General features: G+C 33.8%; 1 protein-coding gene across 4 annotated transcripts in view; it reads left to right on the forward strand.

The window, feature by feature from the left end:
* The window catches only part of LOC125057849 (hemicentin-1-like), a 147,447-nt gene that overhangs the window by 60,692 nt on the left and 63,068 nt on the right, over window positions 1–23,687 (forward strand). For all 4 annotated transcript variants that reach the window (XM_047661765.1, XM_047661767.1, XM_047661764.1 and 1 more), the window contains exon 3: window positions 6,457–6,607. In XM_047661765.1, coding sequence (XP_047517721.1) covers window positions 6,457–6,607 — 151 coding nt within the window. The remainder of the gene's footprint in view (window positions 1–6,456; window positions 6,608–23,687) is intronic.

A 23,687-nucleotide genomic window follows, 5' to 3' on the forward strand; every position in this document is an offset into this window, starting at 1 on the left:
ACAGACTGTAGCGCCATCTGCCGGGCTGATTTGTGAATCTAAACCATCCAGGCCTCCAAACAAACATATATATAATGATATATATATATATGTAAGCTATCCTATCTTTTAAGTTAAATCAAACTGCACGCGGTGTGTAAATTTGATTGAAATCGGTTAAGTAGTTTAGGTGTCCATAGCGGACAAACAACGTAACGTGTAATTTATTTATATTAAGATTTAACAAGTCAACAATCTATTAAAAACCTTTATCACTGCCTAACGATTAATCATAGACCAACGTTTTAAGCATAATAATGGGTTATAAAGGAAAATGGATTAAAATCTTAATAGACCTAAGTTGCTGAACTTTATTCGCGCCTCGAAATTACAGGTTACTGTTATAACTTAGTTTGACACGGAACCTACGGGCTACGGCGTAGCAGCTACGCTTTTGACGTAGGCTTTTGTTACCGTAGCCTTCATTGATAAAATGCCCTCTTTTAGTTCTTTATTGTTTCTTTGACAAAGTGCTGTTACTAAAAGGCTATAGTTAATGTTGCGTTTTACAGTTTGAAATTGATTTAAATTCTTTAATGATGGTATCGTTTTAAAAAGATAAATCTTTCACTAGGATTTTTTGCATTTTTTATTTATTTTAGTTAAATAAATGCTGGAAGTTTAAGCTTTTTAAGCTTACTTAAATAATACTCCAACCTGGCTCTCGGAAATGTATGAAATTACAATTATTTAATAACTAGCTAAAAATACAAGAATAATATTAAAAAAAACTAATATTATACAATCTAACAAACTGAAACATATCAGTATAATTAGACGTTTTTACACACGTATAAAAAAATCGTAATAATGTTTTTAAGTAAATGGTTTTATTGAAAATAAAAAATTAAATGGTATAGACAATCTTTAAATCGAACTCTATCTTTTTTTTTATCAATACCAAATGTTCTATTTTCATTAGAACTAAAGATTAAACATGCCAAATTGTAGATTAATCCCTCCCTGTTGAGGGAGAGGGTCAAATTTCAATTACTAGATTTGACCTAATCAGGACAAGCTAAATAAAATAAATTTCATAAATTGTACTGTGCCATTATTACTTTTAGTTGAAATAATAAAAATTAATATAAAAATATTAAATAACAGCAAAGGGGACATTGTCTCACCACGATATCGCCCGTCCCTAACAAGATACGCCACAGTAAGTTATCAACATGACACTTTTTGTCTCATTCTCTCCAAACAGGTCCTACATTGAATCGAGAAGGACAACCGTTTAAGTCTGAGCATTAGTCAACCTTGTACAATTATAGGGGAACGCCGACCCTTCTAACGAAGACAGTATTAGGGTTATATAAAGAGAATAGTGCATGGTTTGTGAATGTTACAAAACAGTGTACTTCTTATAGACTGTTTTAATACGTTACGAAATAAAGTTATCATTTAAAAAAAGTTTTAGGGTTATTTTCAGGACTCAAGAATTCCGTTAGATATATAAAAATAAATCAGTGGCGCTACAACCTCTTTAGGTCTTGGCCTCAGATTTCTTAATCTGTTTCATGATCATTTTTAAATCTAATAGGCCTTCAGTGCCTGACACACACCGTCGATTTTTTGGGTATAAGACATGTTAGGCTTCCTCACGATGTTTTCCTTGACCGTTCGAGCAAATGTTAAATGCGCAGAAAGAAACTCCATTGGTGCACAGCCGGGGATTGAACCTAATACCTCCGGTATGAGCGTCGAACGCTGAACCCACTAGGCCACTGGTCTTCGATTAGATATATACTTACGCAAATTCATTGTCTTATATATTATAAGTTAGAAAGTGTTGAAAATACAAGCACAACTTCTCAACTCCTAGCTTCTGTCATTCTGTCATCAATAAATGAAGACATCCCGAAAGAGAAAATAGTTTTTGTAAACCTATTTTGGGCAAACATAACTAACACGACCGTGGTTTTATTATAAGAATCTATAATTTTATCGTTTTTGCGGCTGGTATATAAATAGCTGTTAAATGTTCACCGTTCTCAAAACTAAACCACGAAAACACGTTGAAGCTATGAAAGTGTTACTTAATAGTTCCACGAAACTCGACAAAAAGTACAAAACTTTTTGACGCCACGACTAATGCGTTGCGTGTAAACGTTTCCATTACTACGATGTATTCGTGACTCGCTCTAATAATTGTAAACTCTTTTTACCTTCCATGGTGCTGTCATAGCGATGTCTAATTTTATTGATGACGGCCCTGCCTGGCTTATACTATAACTAGCGTTAAAGTTTCCTTTTTTAAAACGTGTAAAAATGATATATTGCGAGTAAAATAACAAATTTTTAGACCGTTGTTCAATTGCTATATTAGGTAGCATATGTTTTTCTTAATTTAATATTTACTGACTAATTCTATTACCATTATATACATTATTTTCATTTAGTTTTAGTGAATCTACAGGGTAAATGATACGGTCCTCAATACCCCTTTTGTTTATTCCACTTTCATGCATGCTCGTAGGGTACTTTTGGTACTTTTTCCCTCCACTAGTACGTTCTGGTATGTTCGACAAGGCCGCCAACCCAACCTCACCATCCACTATCATTGATACCAGTTATTGTCCGCGTTTAGAGTTTTACGACGTAAATCCTATTTGCAAAGAGTAAGCTTCCTAGTCAAGTGTAACCTTTAATTGCATTAATAATCCAGAGCTATAATAATAACTTAGCTTTGTGTCTCCTAATCCTTTTAGCTAGGATAAAGTACGGCTTATATTCTATTATAAATTTTCAATAATTATACTAATTAAATTATAAGGAAAGTAATAACTTTATTATTAAGTGACGTTTTTATCGTCCATGCGTGTTGCTTGAAAAATAAGTTCTCTAATCTATATCATAATTACCTATACAACTATATAGGTATTTGAATGGGGCTAAAATTCTACAATCAGCTGTGTCAATAAGTATAGGGTATATTTATTAAATAAGAATTTAAAAAAAATGACTGTTTAAGCTTCAAAAAGGCGTGTTCCAAATGTTTTTTTTATGTCATCTACAGTCCGCTATGTTATTCTTCTCCCAATTAATATTCTCGGCTTTTTAGAACCATATAAATGCGAAGCTAGTACCAATGTATTTCTATAAGATTTTCCTCAAAGAAAGATGATGATTTATAGTATACAGATATTATTAGCTTCTATTATATATATGTATACTAGCAGACCGACCAAGCGTTGCTGTGGCTAAGGTTTTTGTTATATTACATAGTAGTAAACTATTCAAGGGAAACGGTAGGAGAACCAGTCATGGGGACGACCATGCTTTTGTGGTGGTAATGCCATTAAATTGTAGCTTATGTGAAGCGTTGGTACTTTCAACACAGCGCCATCTGTTAGAATTGTGACTTTCAAATAATTAACATATAATTTGCAATAAAATAATATTGCGGGTATAAATTGAGATGTAAGCTATCCTATCTTTTAAGTTAGATCAAACCGCACACGGTGTGCAAATTTGATTGAAATCGGTTTAGGAGTCCATAGCGGACAAACAACGTGACACGTAATTTTTATATATTAAGATATTTATCGATATAATTAATATCTACTTTAAATAGCATAAGCAATTTTAGCCTAGTGTGGCGAGCTTGCGACTACCATCCTGAGGTCGTAAGTGTGCACCAATGCACATTTCATTCTATGTTCGCATTCATACTTGTTCGTATGCTGAAGGAAAACGTCGTGTCGGCATGCCACAGTCGACTATGTGTCAGGCAAGACTGATCACTATCCTCTGTGGAAGAAAAATAAATGATCAAAAAATAAATACTGACATCTGAGGCGTTATAGCGCTACTGTTTTTTTTTATTACTAACAAGGCAAAATTAAAATAATTTTAAAAACAGAATAAATAAATTTTAGTAAAAAAAAATATTATGTATAATTTTTCGTGATATATTTTGTGACGTGTAACAAACAGGTGAAATATTGAATTTGCAAAAGACGTACATATATGCAAAATCAGAAATTCACTTTATCCGTTTTCAATTTTCATTACACTCACAGAAAAATGACGTAATGAAATTTCGTTCAACGTTATATTTATGTCTACACTGACTTGTAAAATTCTACGAATACGTGCAAAATCCCGCGTAATCCTTAACCAGGAGTGACACATGACGTAAACGTAGTACGAGGTAAATAAATTACAATTTTGTCCACAGTCACCGTGTTTATTGGGCGAATTCATTTCAAGAAATTTGTTGTACAATTTATACCATTATTTAAATTACTCTTAGTCGCGGTTCGAAAGGTTAACTTGATGATCATTAATCTTCATCTGAAAGTTTTATATATATGTATTCGTTTTAACCAGCTGGTTTTTTTTTTTTGGTTGACTATATTAAAGGAAATATTTGTATTTGTATAAATTTGCTTAATATATTTATAAAGCTAATTCTATTCCTGCATGACGATTTAGTGAAAAAATATTACTACATACTTGTGTACAGCACTAGTAGCTAAACATGATGTACAAGTATAGACGACTCTTTTAATCAGGTATTTTTCAATTTATTAAACGTAAACATAAATGTGAAAAACAGACAAAATGAATTTCAGATTTTGCTTTTACGAAACATCTTGTGAATTCAATGTGGTGACATCGTAATATTGATAGTAAATGTATGTATGTATTAGATTTAAATAAAAATATACACATACTATGAGTCGGTACATATGCAAATCAACTCTGAAATATAATAAAAAAGTGCGTGCGTACAAAGTGTCTGTACAAAATGTCAGAAGTGAGACTTCTTAGTTAATTAATTATTACTAAGTTAAAAACCCCAAAAGATGATCACGTACCAGTATATGATCACTCCATGTATATGTATACATATATCTATAATATTATATAAATAATTAAAAAATCTGCGTTTACTGCACAATACGTTATGCGACAGAATTGCCATCTAAAGTTCTAATATGTCTAGTCTACTAAACGAATCCATCAACCAATAGCGTGTATTTTTTCTCGATCTCTCACTCTCTCTCTCAATCGGTCTCAATCGCTCTCACCAATCACGAAGAAAAGCTTCGACCAAAATGGTGCACATCTCCGTGACGTTTCATCCGTAAAAATTTTACCCTCCTAAAGAAATTTCACTTCAAAAAAATAATAGTACAGATATTCCTTGTGAGTAAATTAAAAACATAAATAAAATAACCACAAGGACATAAATAAAAACAATGGAAATTACGCAAGCCGTCTGCTTATTTGTCTTACCTACATAAAACAAATTACCCATTTAAATCGTTATTACCTGCTTTGTCATTCCACAAAATAATGTTCACGAACCTTTAACTTTAAACAAATATTCCTGCTCAAACATTTTGTATTGACTCAAGACGTAAACTCGTGTGGTTTCTCCCCTTAGAGATGAATTAATTTTGGTTAGTTTTGAAGTATTAATATTTATAGGAATTCATAGGTGTGTTTATTGAAATATACACACCTATAAATTAGATTATTATAGAGTTCTGCATACATAGTACGTGTTTTGTTTTTTACACGTGCGAACAATTTTCAAACGAATATGTTAATATTAATTGACATATTAATCGTATGTAAATAAAGTGTTATTCAATTAAATATTGTTAGCAGAGTGTGGTTGTAATTGAATTATCATTTAATAGTTGAATAAGTTTTATTGTTAATATTGCAGAGTAGAACGCACCAATTTTATTTTTAACAAATATACTATTCTCATCAATTTAATATAATATTTACACAAGTTTAATATAATATAATATTTTCTTAACTTTCTACATACATTTCATAACAATGTTATACAACCTTATCCTAACCTTATCCTATCCTGATCAATCGTGACTTGTATAAATCTTATGTTTCCTTTTACATCACTATTTGCTGTCCATGTATTTGTAAGATTAGCTTTTAAGTTTTTAGTCTGTTGTTAATATTTTTTTATTGTATTACTTTAGATTAAGGTACTATGTATATATATATATTTTTTTTATATAACATTTGTTTCTGCACTTCTCGCACGAATCATGTTTCTTTTTTTTTTAGTTTTTTCTTTAACTAGGGTTGCCTGGAAGAGATCGCTTATTAGCGATAAGGCCGCCCGTTGCATCCCTTATAATTTTTTTTGTATTGTGTTTGATTTATTGTTTTTTGCAACGAAGTGTTAATAAATAAATAAATAAATATACACAACAGTACATAACTGTTATAGTCGTGTATTACAATGAAAGACTCAACATTTTATTTAATTTCTCGAATTATTTAAAGATACTAATTTAATACCTTACACCCAAATATTGAGTGCCACGCTGGCTATAAATAAAATGAGTACGAGAGTATAAAAATAACTTATACCATATAATTAATATATTTTGGCATAAGACACTAAATTTCACTTATCTATTACAGGTAGCCCCTCATCGTCTGTAACGGGGACGGTGACCAGGGTGTCATCAGTAGTCGGAGGTGAAGCTGAACTGCCTTGTGACTCGCGTCCTCCGCAGAGAAATGACAGCCTTTTACTCGTCGTCTGGTACCGGGATGACAATCCAGTATACAGGTACGTTATTGATATGTATAGGTATGTTAACTAAAGCTGGCGGCTTCAACACATTTACACTTTGTGCTTGTGTAGTGTCTGTGAATAAGCGCGAGACGTGATGTCAAACTGAAATACAATCATAAATACATCATGAATAGACTGTCCGTCGTGTATAAGTGGACTAAAATGTATAGCATGGCAAAAAAATCATATTTTGAAACATACTGTATGTGAAATTGCATTAGTGTGAGTACTGTGAACCCGCCAGCTTTCGATAACCGACCTATAATATTAATAATACCACTTAGATAATAAAATATACCACAAGACTAAAGAGCGGAAGTAATTATATATTCATGCGTATGTCTTATCTGAAGTGTTTATGGAGAACGTATTATTATAACTTTATAATAGTTTGAATGTATGTAAGAAGTAGATTCGTTCAGTCAAAAATAAAACTTATAAGTTAAAATGTGGTCGGTAAATAAAAGCATTCTCATACAAACACGACGACCAAATAAGACTATTTTTTTCATCTTAAACTGCAGACAAAGATAAAAAAAGTTTAGATTTACAAACAGTGTAGTTATGCATATGCATGTTATATATAAAAAACTTAAATATTGCATTTTAAATAAATAATAATCATCAATAACTAGATATATTTATTTAAAGGCTAGGTTAGATCGACTTTCACTGAAAAGAAACCGAAAAATACAAAATTTTGCATCAATAAAATGGTTAATTACACGCTGCTACTAAATTGTAATCATTCTTCCCCATAGAATCCATCTTGCGTCACCTTATGTCACACAAAATTCCTATGAGTTGCTTTCATCTGTATCAAGTTCGCCCATTTTGTTTTGTCCACTCAATCATTACTTGGTAGTTGTACCATTAAGAAGAACAAACCTTTACGCATTCATATACCTTTGACTAAAATTTGTTTAAAATTTAAAAAAAAATAATTCAAAACTTCACAAAAGAATCTATTGGTAGCCTAAAGGCATGCTTACTAGGGTGGGTCAAAAAATTTTTTTTTAAGTAATCGATTTCTAATAGCGAAAATATGTTGTAGTTGGGTATTGTTATAAACCCTTAAAAATATTATTTAACTATTTTAAGTGTAACAGCCCGCGCAACGCCCTCGAAATTTTGAAAAAAATAGCTCAGGTACCCACTTTTACACCTTAAGTTACACGTTTGACGTTGGGTATAATTTAATGTTTTAATAAGTATCCATTAAAATACACATTAATTTTCTTATATAAACTGTGTTATTTATTAAAAGAAGATTTTTTAAGGTAAGTACATTCAGAGAATTCATGTATCAAAGTGGCTAGTTTCTAGTGAAATGTTGCGAAATTGTAAACTATGTGTTTTTGCTTAAGAACTTGGAAATCAAATTTTTCTATCATGTCAAATAATAGACAGTTTTACAAGTGCCCTATATATATTAAGAACTATAGAAGATATAAAAGAAATCGTATTATCAATATACCAGGATGTCATGAAATGTTACGAGTGGATAGACTAGAGAAAATTAAAAATAGCAGTAAATAAGAGCCTGCGTTTTCCGAAATTGCAGAAATTGTAACTCAGAAAATTGAAGGAGAAAAGGCATCAATCCCTGTGGCCTTGCATACAACAGTCATTCAGCTCCTGAAAGCATTACAAGGAACTGCAAAGGCCATTGAGGTATCAATAAACGCTTTTCTTTTCGCCAAAAATATAAGTACTGTTGACCTCCTGGCTATTGGATGCGATGGAACAGTAACAAATACAGGTAAATTTAGTAGTGTCATAAGGCTATTTGAAAAAAGACTTCAGAGACCTTTGCAATGGATAATTTGCTTGCTGCATTGAAATGAACTGCCCTTGAGGCATTTGTTTGATTATATGGATGGTAAAACTTCTGGCCCACCTACGTACAATGGTTCTATTGGTATGTTGCTGGATTAGTGTGAAACGCAAGCTGTAGTTGAATTGGAGTCAATACCAGGTCAAAACCTGATGACTTAAGCACAGACCAAAAGTATTTGTATGAAATTACCTTAGCAGTAATTACTGGAAGAACTTAGCAAATAAATCACCTGGATAAATATCACATGCTCGTTGGTTGACTAAGGCAAACCGGATCTTGCGGCTTTACATTTCTACACCAACGCCATCAACTAATTTTATAATTTTGGCCCAATACATTGTAAAAGTATATGCCCCCGAGTGGTTCCAAATAAAGACACACTCATCATACAAAGACGGATCACGGCACCTCTGGACATTGATTAAATGTTCGCGATTTTTATCAAGTGCATTAAAAGCAGTCCTAGATCCTATTATTCACAGAAACACATATTTGCCCACCCTCAAAATCTACTATTAGCGATGTCAACAGATAAAGAAAAGCATATAAGAGAACTTGCAGCTAGAAGAATTCTAAAAGTAGTTCATCTACAACGGGAAAACTACCACGCACTTTTGAAGTTCCTAAGCTTAATTTTGATGCTAAATGTTACATTGATCGAATAAACTGGTCAGAAACCAACTTTCATCCACCTATTCTAAGAAATCAAACTAATGACGAACTTATTCAGATAATGGAAAAAAAGGTGACGAAAGGATGTTGTTTATTAGGCTACCTTGCCATATACTAGCGGTTGAACCAAGTGTAAAGATAGTGACAGAAGTTGCAATGTCGGCATGTGATCGGAAGTGAAACTCACTTCAAGGAAAGTTATGGCGAAATTCAATAGTAGGCGGGATTTTTCTATAAAAATAAATAATTTTTTGATAACCTTTATGTGTATTTGTTTAAGTGTTTTGTTTTAAACGTGAATATATATGTCTTTCACTAAATATTTGTAATGTTTCAATAGTATTTTAAGTAATTTCTAATAATGAACTATCGTATTTAGTAATACATGTTTTTCTCAAAAACTAATAACTTTGAAGCTCATGCGCGGGCTGAAGATGTATGTTTTATTTTCCGTTTTTTAGCTAAACATACTTTTTATAGTACACTACAACATAATATTACTATTAGAATTTGATTCATCAACTTTTATTTTTTTCCTAACTAGAGTGACCCACCCTAATGCTTACACAATGAGGATTAATTTCAAACTGTATATGAAAATTTATTTAAACAAGTTAGCATATAATACGGTTGGCGTGGTACATGTGTTCTCGTCGACAGATACGAAAACGGAAAAAAAGAACCACATATTATGAACTCGGACAAAAAGGTCCTTTATAAATGGCTGCCCGAAACTCTCGGAGCGTAAAATTTCTGACTCTACCTTGTATGAAAATAATTTATTGCCTTTTTATGCATGTACTTTGTATTTTATTTGATGTTATGTTTGTAATACTCGGTATGGACAAGTTTATAGCATGTTATATGTCAAGATGAAATCTAACAATTACTTTATTTATTTTGTTTCTTTTATTTTATTTATTTATTTGGGAAACAAAATGATATGCGTATGATAGAGATGTAATAAAACAGATACATGTCTATACAAATAAAAAAAGTTAAAAATAAAACATAAAATAAACACATTGGATGTATCCACAAAAAGTTTCACTGATAAAAAATATGATACAGAACAAAGCAAAGCTAAATATATAAATCCGGAGAACGACAAATATACAAGAAGAAAGATACAAGGATTAGGACATTAATAGTTTAAAATTATTTTTAAATGAAGCAGTAGAGGAGTGCGAAAAAAGGTCGATGTTAGTGGTAGAATCCAAAGCAGAACACATCCTGTGAAGAGGCTCGCGGAACTTAATGTTGGTGCTGGGAGTCGGAAGGTTTAAAGTTCAATGCGAGCTTTTCAAACTTTAAATAAATTAAAGAAGGGCGAAGCTTTCCTGTCGCATGTCTTACTAGGGAGGCCTCAATCTGTACTCTATAGTACTTATATAATAGCTAAAAAAACAATATATTTTTTCTATTTTAGAAAGTTTTCTTTAATATGTTTACTATTTCATAGTTTGTTTAAATTGCCTCAGAAGTACCTTAATTAGTTAATACACATGCTTATAATCCCACCCGGATTCAATTTCCGGCAAAACGTTTTCCAAGTTGAAAGACAAATGATAGATAGAGAAGTGGTAATTACTTAAATAAATCAATGGTTTAGGCCCAAGATTTCTTTTTACAATATTATTAATATTATAAGTTATTGCTTCTTTACCACACACACGTCTATGTTTTAATTGTGGTTTCTTCGCAACTACCTTTTTGTATGTCCGATTAATAACATAAAATTTTTAAGTTAAGTTGTTAAGTTTTAATAATATAAAAATAAATATATAATACTAATAATAATAATTTATTTTTCCCATATAACATTTACAACAAACAATAAGATTACAGGTATTGGGAGACTGGTTTCCAAAATAGGTAAGAACCTGTGATATGGAAAACTACTTTTCCATTCCACAGCAAAGTCATATTGAGTGGTAACAAAAAGTACATACATATATGGGTAGACAAACAAATTTAACGTTTTAAAAACAAAACAAAACAGTTAACTAGTTAGAAGTGAGTAGAAATAAAGTTGTATGGGTGTATTTGTATGTTAAAAATACTACTAAAGCTGGAAATCCAAATCACACAGCCTTAGAGTTCACGTATAGCCACTATATTGACACTGCATCTATCTTAAAAATGATCAATAAAGTAGGCACAGAACATGTCTAACCATTGCGGGGCGCGAGACTTCAAACATGTTTCATGAATATTTCATAAGAACGTTAGAATATATTGTAACCAGAACTATCCATGTATAATGTTATTCCTTCATCAGTCTAATTCAATTTTCACATAATATGAGACTCTTCTGAATTAATTACTTTATGACAAAGAAGAAGTATTCAATTTCTACTTTAAGGATATCTGGAATACTTTCGGAGATACTAAATTATTTACCTCAATCACCTTACTACCGTACTACCTTATTGTAATATTACTACTTATTTGTTATTTTTAATTAAAATAAATATATATTTATTTAGATTGTAAATTATTGATATACCGAGAGTTTTTTACGCCGGCTTTTTCTCGCGGCCTACATCCTCTGTCTTCTTTGCCGATAAGTCTACCTATTCAAATTTAATGACGTGAAATAAGTGATACCTGTATCTTATATTCCATAAAAACATATTTTATTTTAATTTTACAACATACAATTTTTAATAAAACATTGTAAAAGTGCACATTCATCCTATAATTAGTAAATTTGTGATTTTATATATTTTATATAAAATATTTACGTTACTTTGTTTTTAATGGTATTAACTGCAGGAAGTTACCTGCTATTATTTTGGTGACCCTATTGAATCCACATATTTAATTGTATTTTACTAGTTATCAATGACCATGTACTTAATGAATAAATTGCGTGTCAGAACAAAACAATGTCAATGTGTACTTGCAAATAAGAAGATTAATTCTAAAATTACCGTCTGGATACCGATACCGGATATTAAAAGTAGAGTCTCGTATTAAATTGTTTATTCTAATAATAATAATATATTTTATTGGATTTTGCGTGCTATGTTAATATTAATAAGTAAACAAATACAATAAATAAGATTATGTATGTAAGATTATGGATATTAATTATTTTTTGTTTGTTGCCTGAATACGTAAATCAGATCCAAAAATATATCTTGGCTTAAAAACCCGTAATTTTTCGACCCAATCTAAGAAAGTTTATCTCTAGGGGGACAACTAAAGCCTCAAAGACAAAGATCAAACTATGATTTCATTAAATAAATATAATGTTTGTTATAAACTAATAAACGCTGTTACGCCAAAGACACTCATATTAAGCTAAATTTGCCTAGCTGCTGTCCTGGTTAATGTCCGTACGTGAAGGCTAATTATGTGAGTGACCAGCTCTGATGGAATTAATCTAATAGTCCACAAAGTAATCTATCCAAGCCTGCTCAATCGATATCAGTGGCCTTATTTGCATGCAATATGTCTTCACGACTAAACATTTCGGGCACAAAGTGAATTATTCAAAAATAGAACAATGTCATGCCTCAATAAAAATTATACATAGTCCATTGAAATGTAACATTTGTTAGAGGATGTAAGGGGGGTCAATACAAGCTTAAACCCAAGTTTATTAGTTATATTATACAGAAATTATTTATTATTGATATGAGTGACAATTAAACAGGACAAGTTTAGATAATAATATGAAGTACGGTAATACTAATATTTATAGGAGCCGATATTTCCCTATTCGTGTGCATAAATTAAGCTTGATTGGATCAATTCGAACGAATTATATAAGTAATATAATAATTAATTATATATTTATTCTTCATTACTTAGAATTATCCTATAATAAATACAAAAATTCATAGTCCAAGGGCCGCAAATATCTATAATTACTTTATAAGTTATATAACTATAACATATACAATGATACAGCTTTCAAATTCACCTTTTTACAGCTTCCCAGACTATGAAATGTGTATTTAAATTTATATATAATAAATTACAGGGTCTAAATAGTACTTAATTGTATATGTGTAGTGTATGTAAGTTATTAAAGCGAGCTACACTAGATAAACTTGAGATATACCTAAGAAGCTAATAGACAGAGCCCCGTGAGGATCAGAGGTTCAATGTGGTAGTATTATCTCAAAGCTATCGGACAGCTTCACCATAATAAACGGCTTGAAGGAGTCTACGCCACTTTGATAGGATGATAGAAATGAATAAGGCAGAGCAACATTCGAATTTGATTTATTTTTATAGAACAACATCTTAAATACTAATGTAGTACAAGTTCAAAGTTCAAACTTCAAGTGAAATCTGAACACATTATTGAAGAAAACTTAAATAAACTGTATTATTTTCCCTTATAACTTTGTGAATGAATATTTTCTTCATTTAAATAAAAAACACATTCTTTTATAGAATTGGCTAAATTGAAATATCTTAATATATATATTTCTTGTGTGCGTGTGTATGTGACTGAACTCCTCCTAAACGACTGGACCAATTTTGATGAAATTTTTTGTGTGTCTTCAAGGGGATCTGGGAATGGTTTAGATTCACAAATCAGCCCGCCAGATGTTAAGGGTAGTCCACCCCTAAATTTTTATTTTTATTTTTTAGACAAAATTTTTAATTTCTATTTTTTTATGATACAGCATTAATAAATACATACAACCCCTAACTTTCACCCCTCTACGATCAACCCCTATTTTTTTATTATAAATGATATACATGGCGAAACGACGTTTGCCGGATCAGCTAGTATTATTATAAAGTTTTTAATTAAAAGTTACTGATTAAAATTATGAGTATATTTAAAGAAATAAATTTATATATCCTTATTAAATAAATTATCAATTATGTGATAATAGCGGTATAGTGTTAATGATGATAAGTGGGAACTATTCGATGTTAATGGCCGTTTATTAGCGAACACTTAACCTAAGATAGAGCACCCATTATTAATATTGTGCGGGAATGCTAATTATATTTTGTTTAATATTCTCTATAACTATTAAAAAATACGTCATCTTTATATATATAATTCTACTGTACGTGGGTATGTCACTGAACTCATCTTAAACGACTGGACCCATTTGAATGAATATTTTTGTTTGCGTTTGGGTGGCGCCCTGGATGGTTTAGATCCACAAATCAGCCCGGCAAGTTTGCGCTGCAGTCGGTACTTTAATACATACTTCGTTTAATATCCTAATCGCTTGAAATATCATGCAGGACAACGTCTGTCGGGTCCGCCAGTATTTTATAAAATTTTACAAACTTGATATGCGAATTTCTGTTCAAGAAAGTAATTGTAAAAAAAACATCTTTTAAATTAATCAAACTAGGTATGGTGTTGTCATTACTGTGGCATAATTAAATCTTTTAATCTATTTTCACAGTTATAAAGATATAATAATATGGATTGAGTTAGCAACGATGAGATCTATGCATTAATTAAGTTTTCAATTACAATTTGCACAGTAAATAAATCAACGTAAGAAAAATTGAATATCTCCAATAATCCAACGATGTTTATGAACACGGAAAAATAAATTAATGCTTCTCAGGACCACGACAGATAACTGAATTATTAACTTTGAAATATTGTAATTTGTGCAGTATTGTAATGTAAATAAATTATTCAAAAGTCTATTCGCATATCCCAAAAAATAATAGGGCGTCTAGAATGAAAGCATTCTGTTCGCACTCTGCCAGTGGTACATTGCATTGACTTGAAAAATATATTAATACATCTCAGGACCATAAGACATTACTGAATTATTAACTATAAAATGTCGTAATTTGTGCTATGGTAATGTAAATAAAATATTCAAAAGTCAATTCGCATATCCCAAAAAGTAATAGGGCGTGTATAATGCAAGCGTTTCGTTTGCACACTGTCAGTGCAATTTACAGGCGTTGCAATTTTAAAGAATACATTCAGAAACTTGTTTTGACAGATACGAAACCGCAGTGGCGTTTAATCGTTGTTTTATTTAAATTGCACAAGTTTTGTTACGTTTCAGGGAGCATTGTAAAAATGCTACCAACGTGTTTATTGTTAGTTATTTTCAAGTTTTAATTGAAATCCCACAGTTTTCGCAGTTCGCATCGTTATTTTTAGGCCTAAAACTAATAATCTCGACAGTAGCGTGTACACTGTACATTCAATCTGGATTTTTGAAGTTGGTTTTATAATACTATTTTCTATGTAATATTTTCCCTGTCACAGGTCTTTGACTACTAGGGAGGCCTCAATCTGAATTATATTAGTTTGGCGGCATATTATCTATGAATATTATATGATTTAAAAAAAAACTTTTTGACCGGATTGAAGTTATATATTATTATAAATTTACAACTATTTAACATAATTTTAAACTTACCCGACGTTTCGCGTGCTTTACAGCATGCGTGGTCACGGTGACTGAAGATAAAAGGTGTTGGATGTCAAAAAGTATCACAGCTATAGAGAAAGTTGCATTATCTGTATTTATTTCCCCGGAGTTGGTATCGACTAAATGATGGAGGGTTTTGGCAAAAATGGCTCACGGTGTCCTCTATTTTCGCGGATTGTTTTTTTTGAGATTTTAATTTGGATATTATTGGATCCCAGGTGTTTGACAATTTTAGGCCGTCTTCTCTATTGAAATTGGGGGTGTTTTTTTCAAAAAACACCAAAAAGTTTTTTCTTTAAATGTGTAAAGGTTACGTCAATGTGTTACTTATTACTGACAGTTTATTAGTTTAGAACATTTTTACTCACCCGTAAAACAAGAGAAATATTCTGAATAAAAATTAATTAAATCTATAACTAAGCTGTGTATAAATAACTCCTAGGTAACTATTACGTTATTATAAACACATTGAAAACTCGATTCAAAATATAACATAGAGTTATATTCAGGAAAGTTCAAAGTAAAAATCCATTTACTCATAAATGAAAAATGCAATTCGGAATATTTGCAGCACTGACACAACCCTTTGTTTCATTTGGGTGAAATTTCAAAAGCACTGAAAAGGAACTGTATCGAAAATCACTGGAAAATTTCGCTAAGTCATCAATCAAATATTTTGACTTACTTTTTAAAATTTTAAGCAGATCCGATGATTGTGCTCACAGATTGATGTTGCACCGCGCGCTGTTGGTACTGCAATATGTTTTCAACGTGAATACGAAAATGGGGAAATGTAGTCATTTAAATTATCAATAGAAAAGGAATTCCGAATTTCGTCTGTCGTTCATTGCTAATTGGGAATAAAACTAGTTATAGTCTTAACTTTATGTAACATTATAAAAAGGGTTTCTTGTTAAATATCATTTTACATTCCCATTTATAAACAACTAGCTGACCTGGCTAACTACGTTTCGCCCTACAACCTTATAATATCGTTGTTACTTTAATATAACTTATTTTAGGATTTCATTAATATTAAGTATTACATTAATTCAACTTTTATGCAAATACTGAATTTTTTTATTGCTTGCCATTGCGAAAGAAGAATGGCAGTTTTACACATTAGGCATCTTCTCTCTAGCGTCAATATGGCGATACTGCATGTTAAGCACTTTCTGATATCCAACATCTTTTGATCAGGATCAAAGCATGGTTATGCATCTCCTCATTCACCTCAAGATCGGAATTTCTTGAACTGACACGAATTCGACGTAAAATGATGCGTAGTTTTGTCAACAGATAGCACCATATGGTTTTTGCATTCGTAAAATTAATTAATTTATTTATTGTTATTCGATAACTTATCCGATATTTTATTTTGCTTATTCTGCTATTCGGGACGGAAACAAATCCAACAAATCAAAAACCATGGCAATCGGTCCAGCCGTTCTCGAGTTATAAGTGTTGTAATAAACACGACTTTCTTTTATATATATAGATTTAGTTTTTTCTTTGAAATATTAAGTATAAATTCTCTTTATTTTCTTTTATATTAATTATAATTCATATATATTGTTTATTTATGTAATCTGTTATGGCTTTGAGTTTGTAAGAAACGACACAGCTACAAAATTAAATACTAGATTTGTAACTGATTTGAGGCACCTTAGGATAGACTTACTTTTCTTGTATTGGATCTATGGTAAACATGTTCTAAAACCATTTCACGCTTAATAAACAGTTGTATCATGTTAATACGGCCTCCTAATTATTTTATTTCTGCCTATCGTTTAGTCCTAATGATATTAAGCTGATTTTAATCTGATTTGTGGAAATTTTATACCTTATTAACTATTCGAAGTTCAACCTATTTGGGTTCTGTTGGCTGCCATCCAAATGTGTGTAACTATCAGAATTAGTTGATCTGGCTTATGCGTCTTTAAGTAGGGTTTAGTTTTGGTTAGACGCGGAATTTCTGCGAGGTGTGCCTTAATGCTTTTGCCGATTGTAGAACTTATCCTTTCTTTGTACTTGTTAGCTTTTGCTTAAACTCGCAATTATTATAAAATGTTTAAATTCGTTATAAAACACTAAGAAACGCTGCTCGGATATAAAGGCACACAAGATGTCTGACTACACGATTATCTTCACATTCCTGTCTTTCCGAAATAAAAAAAAAATCAGCAAAAATTTGATAGAAATTCAAATTGTACAAAATAACGTAGTCTGCTACTTAAGTAAGGTATATGTATACGTAGGTATCAAAAAATAGCATTTACCTTACAGACTTCAGACAGAAATACAGAAATCTAAAGTGAAATTAGTCTGATAACTTTAGAAACATGCCTCCTCAAAACTTTGATTCTATAATTTCCACACATAACGCGTCTCGAGCGCGTGTGGATGTTGAGCTCGTGTCCTCTCGTGTCGCCTCTCAGCTTTTTGTCGGCTTTTTGAGCTTGAGTCAAAGGACGCGAAAGGGCGGACGAGAGCATCAACCACAGTCCCGCGTTTGATAACTTTGTTAACTACTACACTGTAAGGACGTGCGCGTTTCTTATCATGATGGAGTGGAGCAGACAATTATGTATGGAATGAAAATTGAACCAACCATTTGGAATCCAAATGTGGAATCGAATAGGTAAAGAATGAAATATTCAGAAGTTAGAGGACACATAAAAAAGGTAAATTTTAAATTATATTTATACCGGCATGACGTGATATTTTTTATTCAATTTGTGATATAAACGCAACATATAATATTGGTAGGCACATAAAGTTGCTAACGCACGGTACTCCAATCACATTCATTCTGTAGTAGATGTACCAAGCAACTAAATAAATCGAGAATGAGGATGGGTCGTAGTCTCGACTCGCCAATATTCGAGTGTCTCGACGAGGCGCCTCGCAAGAGTGTAGAGCCGGCTTATCCTTGGGTGCTATAATACAAACACCCCACTTGTCTATGGATTCACTACATGATACGATATGTAAGGATGTATACAAAGGCTCATATTTCACTCTCTCATTTATATCTTTCTAGCCAGTATAAATTACACCATACTATTCTAACAGCAGTGTTGGCCTAGTGGCTTCAGTGAGCAACTCTCATACCTGAGGTCGTAGGTTCGATCCTGTGCACCAATGGATTTTCTTTCTATGTACGCATTTAACATTTGCTCGAACGGTGAAGGAAAACATCGTGAGGAAACCGACATGTCTTAGACCCAAAAAGTCGACGGCGTGTGTCAGGCACTAGAGGCTGATCATCTACTTGCCTTTAGATTTAAAAATGATCATGAATCAGATTTAGAAATCGGAGGCCAAGACCTAATGAGGTTGTAGCGCCACTGATTTATTTTTTAAACTATTCTAACTCACAGGATAACATACCTATTTAAATTTGAAAATTAAGAGTCTACAAACTTTTTTAATACAAGTCAAGTCAGTCCATTGAGAAGTGATAGTCAAAAAATTACCGGTTTTCATATTGCAACATAAAGGTTCCTGCAGACTTTTGCGTCGATGACCAGTTGGTGTAGTTTACCTGCTTTTAATTAGTGGACACGAACAGTCTAATTAAAAGGTTTTTGACCTTTGTGAATATGTAATAGTAAACAGCCGCGTCGTTATATTTATTAAAGTACTTACATATGCCAAAGTAAGACACTCTCTCACGCTTATCTAAAGCTAAAATAAATCGCGTGTGAAGCTCTGATATAGCGAGGTATAAAGTGGCGTCTTGAGATTGAATGGTTCGACTCGCGAAAATTGCTTTACCGTAACGTTTTTGAACGTATACAACTATGTATTACGTTTACAAGACCTATTTGACTTACATGACTAAACATTTTCATGGTTACAGAAATCATGAGTGGCCTAGTTTATTGTTAGTGACTATAAGCGTACGATGTCGATCTGAACCACCGCCGCTATTCTCGAAATGAAACTCGTGGAGTTATAAATGTTATGTTTATTGGCCGAACGTTAGTGATGGTGATACAATTATAATACAGCGAAGCAAGCTTATGACTAACGTCCGTCCGGCACGGCTGCGTAAATCTATCTGGTCGTTATACAAATAATAGCTTAAAACTAAACCTAAAACTACCACGCTTGTCAAAGGGACCGACCGGCTCTTCCGCTACCTGCGTCCCGCCGACCGTTTCCTAGAAGAACATCTGGCTGGCAGCTTCGTTCGTCGGCTTTCTAAACTGTATTGTTCGTTGTCCGTAACAGTCTCCCCTCAGCGAAACCTTCCTATGACGTGAAGCTTTCCGTAGGTAGGACAACGAAAATTCATCTGCTAATGCTTGCGCCGTCTTTGACGTTCTTTTGGTAACATGCTTCAACGCAACTATCTCAATATTATGTACATCTCTAGTACTTAGGCACGTAAAAATCGCGCCCCATGGCTTTTCATTACGGCGTTCTTTTCTGAGCGTATGACGCCCATCTAAAAGAATGTGACTTCTTGTCACCTCTGTTATCGATATTCTTAATCGCACACGTACACGCAGTAACCGATTGCTTACGCTTAATCGGCCACTATGATCTTTAAGCTTGCGTAAAAATAGTTGTACGTAAGCTGTGGCTCTAGTCAGCCGTTCATACTGCGAGAATCTCTCTATATCTGGTAAATCGTTTCTGTTGGCTCTCCTTTCGATGACAGTCAAAGTCAGCACTTGTGACTCACAGCTTTCTTTTGGCCATGTTTCTTCAGGCCCGTAAAGGAACGCTAGGCCCACAAACCACCGGTCATTGTTGGTTTTATGCTCCAACGTTATTCTTGTAGCATCATCCGCTACATTTTCCTTGGTTGAAACCCAACGCCATTGCCTTGCATCCGTCGTTACGGTTATTTCAGTTAGTCTATGTGCTACGAATGGTGGATGTCTCGCTTTATCATTTCTTATCCATTGTAATACCGTCGTTGAATCCGTCCATAGCACGATCTTGTTTGGTTCAATGCTGTTGCCTTCTCTAATGGCCACAGCTAATCTCGCTCCGATAAGGGCTGCCTGTAGCTCAAGCCGCTGTTTACTCTGTGACTTAATAGGTGCCACTGGTGCTTTCGCTGTGATGAACCTGTCGTCAATTACATTGGTTTCAATTCGCCAATATGCCACGCTCGCATGTGCTTGTTCAGATGCGTCACAGAACACATGCAATTGTATCTGTCCTCCCCTCGTGTAAATATACCATCTAGGTACCACTGAAGACAGTATTTGTACATTTTCTAAGTGAGACACCGACTTTTTAAACTCATACGACTGATCCATTTTCCGTTCAATGCTTTTAAGCCGCTTAAATGCCATATTATAGCTTTCTGGGAATTTCGTGTTATCAGTCTTCCACGGCAATCCCAGGTAGTAACGCCCTTCCCGTTTCTCTATTGTTGTATTGAACAATTGAACTGCACGTGCGTCGGCACTTGTTAACCTTTTTTTATTATTTATACCCAAGGCATCTATTGCAAAACTTTGTTTTAATATCGCCTCTAGACGCTCATCTATTGTTTCTTTGTAAACGTCGATTTCTGCCGCCTTTTTTATGCAGTGTAAAACACGTTCGTTGTCTTCCATTAAACTTCGTATAGGTGCTGTACCATGTAAAATCCAGCCTAATCGTGTTAAAGATGCAGCCGGTTCATTTTTCTTCCCACTGTACACTTTTCGGGAAACGATGAGATGCCAATTGTCTGCTCCAATTAATAATTGTGGTTTAGCTTCGCCAATCATTTGTTGGAGTGGTAAGTTAACCAAATGTTTGTAGCGCAAATTACCCACGCTAATTCTTTGGCTACCAATATCGAAATCACGCATAGTTCGCGCTTTCAAAGTGTAATTAGCACCTCCGTCGTAGCAAATGATGTCAATTTTGACGTGTTGGCTCTCAAAATCTTTCGTTTGAGAACTAACTCCTTGAATTTTCTGCGGCTTGCTTGGCCCGCTCACACCTAATTCGAGGGCAAATTTTTCCTCGATGATTGTAATAGTCGACCCTTCGTCTAATAGGGCATGAGTTTTTACAACCTTTCCAAGTAAGGCGGCTTGACATTCATCCTTTGCCGTCACAGAGATCGACATAACAACTTCAGCCTCTGAGTTGGATGTTGATGGTTTCACCAACAATGGTTGTTGTTGTGGCTTGTGTACTAACCAATGCAACAACCTATGGTGCGCTTTTTCACACCCATCAATACCACATCGCTTTATTTCTTCCAGCGCTTTATCAATTATAATCTGCGGTTGCCCATAGCACTGATCTAGTGCGTTGATAATAAGCTCGGGATCGCAAGCTGTACTCAATAATACGGCGACTGTTTCTTTAGCGGCTCCCGTCAGACATGTGCGTAATCTTGCCATGTTTTCCGCTTTACAGTATTTGTAGAGCTTCGTGGAGTCTTCATAAGCAACTTTAAAGTAAAGCCAGTCGCAGACGTTCCCGTTAAACTGCGGCAGATCTTGAGCATGTCGTACAGGGGGTCTGTTTGTAGCTATTTTTTCAAAGGCTCCGATGAGCCGTTCCATCCCTTGATCATGGGATCGCGTTCTCGGCACGGAGGCCTCTTCGATAGGTGATATGGGCCGCTCTATTTCCCAAGACACATTTTGTATGCATGGCTTCTCGCGTTCTGCGAGCACTGTGTCTTCATCCCTATCACCCTGAGATAGATTATTCTCGCCGCCATGCTTTCTTAGCCGTTTATCTACCATAACAGTGGAATTGCTTCCTTTCCGCTGTTCTGGCAAGCATTTGACGATCTTCCTTTCACCGTCTGCTCTGGCTAAGTCAACGGCGATTCGCTTCTTTAACAATTTCATTTCAAGCTCCATCTCTTGTTCCATCTCCTGATATTTTAATTCGAACTTTTTTCTTAAATGTTCTTTTTCTAATGCGACCAAGCGTTTTTGGACTTCGTATTCAGCTTGCCTTACACGGGATGCTTTCGACCTCATTGTATTTCTTGAGGTCTGTGATGCTGAACCCACAGGTAACAACGTTGAATCAACGGCTTCATTCCTCCGTATTGATTCAACTGACTCCCTGTCGTGTGTAATATCGGCTAGTCCACATTCTAGGACTTTCGATGACGATTCTAACGGCACGCGTTCTGTCCGTACTTCTTCATCGATTTCATCTGCCCTCCTAGCTTGTCGGTTTCTTGTGTTCATTTTGAAGTCATTGGATTCTTCGCTTCGATGAACTGGTGGACAATGCTTTCCGTCGGCGACCCACAGCAGCAATACGTCGATGCGGCGAGTCACTTTGTACAGGCGATGAAGTCAACCCTCTGCACGTACTCCTGGGATCGCAGGTAGTACTGCCGATGAAAATCTTCCTGGGATCGCAGGTAAAATCTTCCTTCTTCTCGGCGTCGATGCGTAGAGTATTATTCTTCTGGTTATCCGGCTCGAAGGACCAAACTATAAGCGTACGATGTCGATCTGAACCACCGCCGCTATTCTCGAAATGAAACTCGTGGAGTTATAAATGTTATGTTTATTGGCCGAACGTTAGTGATGGTGATACAATTATAATACAGCGAAGCAAGCTTATGACTAACGTCCGTCCGGCACGGCTGCGTAAATCTATCTGGTCGTTATACAAATAATAGCTTAAAACTAAACCTAAAACTACCACGCTTGTCAAAGGGACCGACCGGCTCTTCCGCTACCTGCGTCCCGCCGACCGTTTCCTAGAAGAACATCTGGCTGGCAGCTTCGTTCGTCGGCTTTCTAAACTGTATTGTTCGTTGTCCGTAACAGTGACTTTACAATATATTAGCGTATTGAAATTATTAGAGCTAATATATTTATTTTACTCTTCTTTGTATTATAAAACTAGTAATAAGACTTTAATAAGGAGGGAATTGGACGGCCTTATCGCTTTCCAGCGATCTCTTCTAGATAAGCACAACAAGGAGAAACTACAGAAATCATAAGAATGGCTCTGTTTATTTTATCTTGAGTAATTTTTCAATATATTAGCGTATTGACACTATTCGAGCCAATATGTTTATTTAACTCTACTTTGTATTATAAAATCAGTAGTAAGACTTTAATAAGGAAGGAATTGGACGGCCTTATCGCTTTCCAGCGATGTCTTCCAGATAAGCACAACAAGGAGAAACTACAGAAATCATAAGAATGTCTCTGTTTTT

The sequence above is a fragment of the Pieris napi genome, chromosome 17, assembly GCF_905475465.1.
Source record: "Pieris napi chromosome 17, ilPieNapi1.2, whole genome shotgun sequence".
Classification (NCBI taxonomy): Eukaryota; Metazoa; Arthropoda; class Insecta; order Lepidoptera; family Pieridae; genus Pieris; species Pieris napi.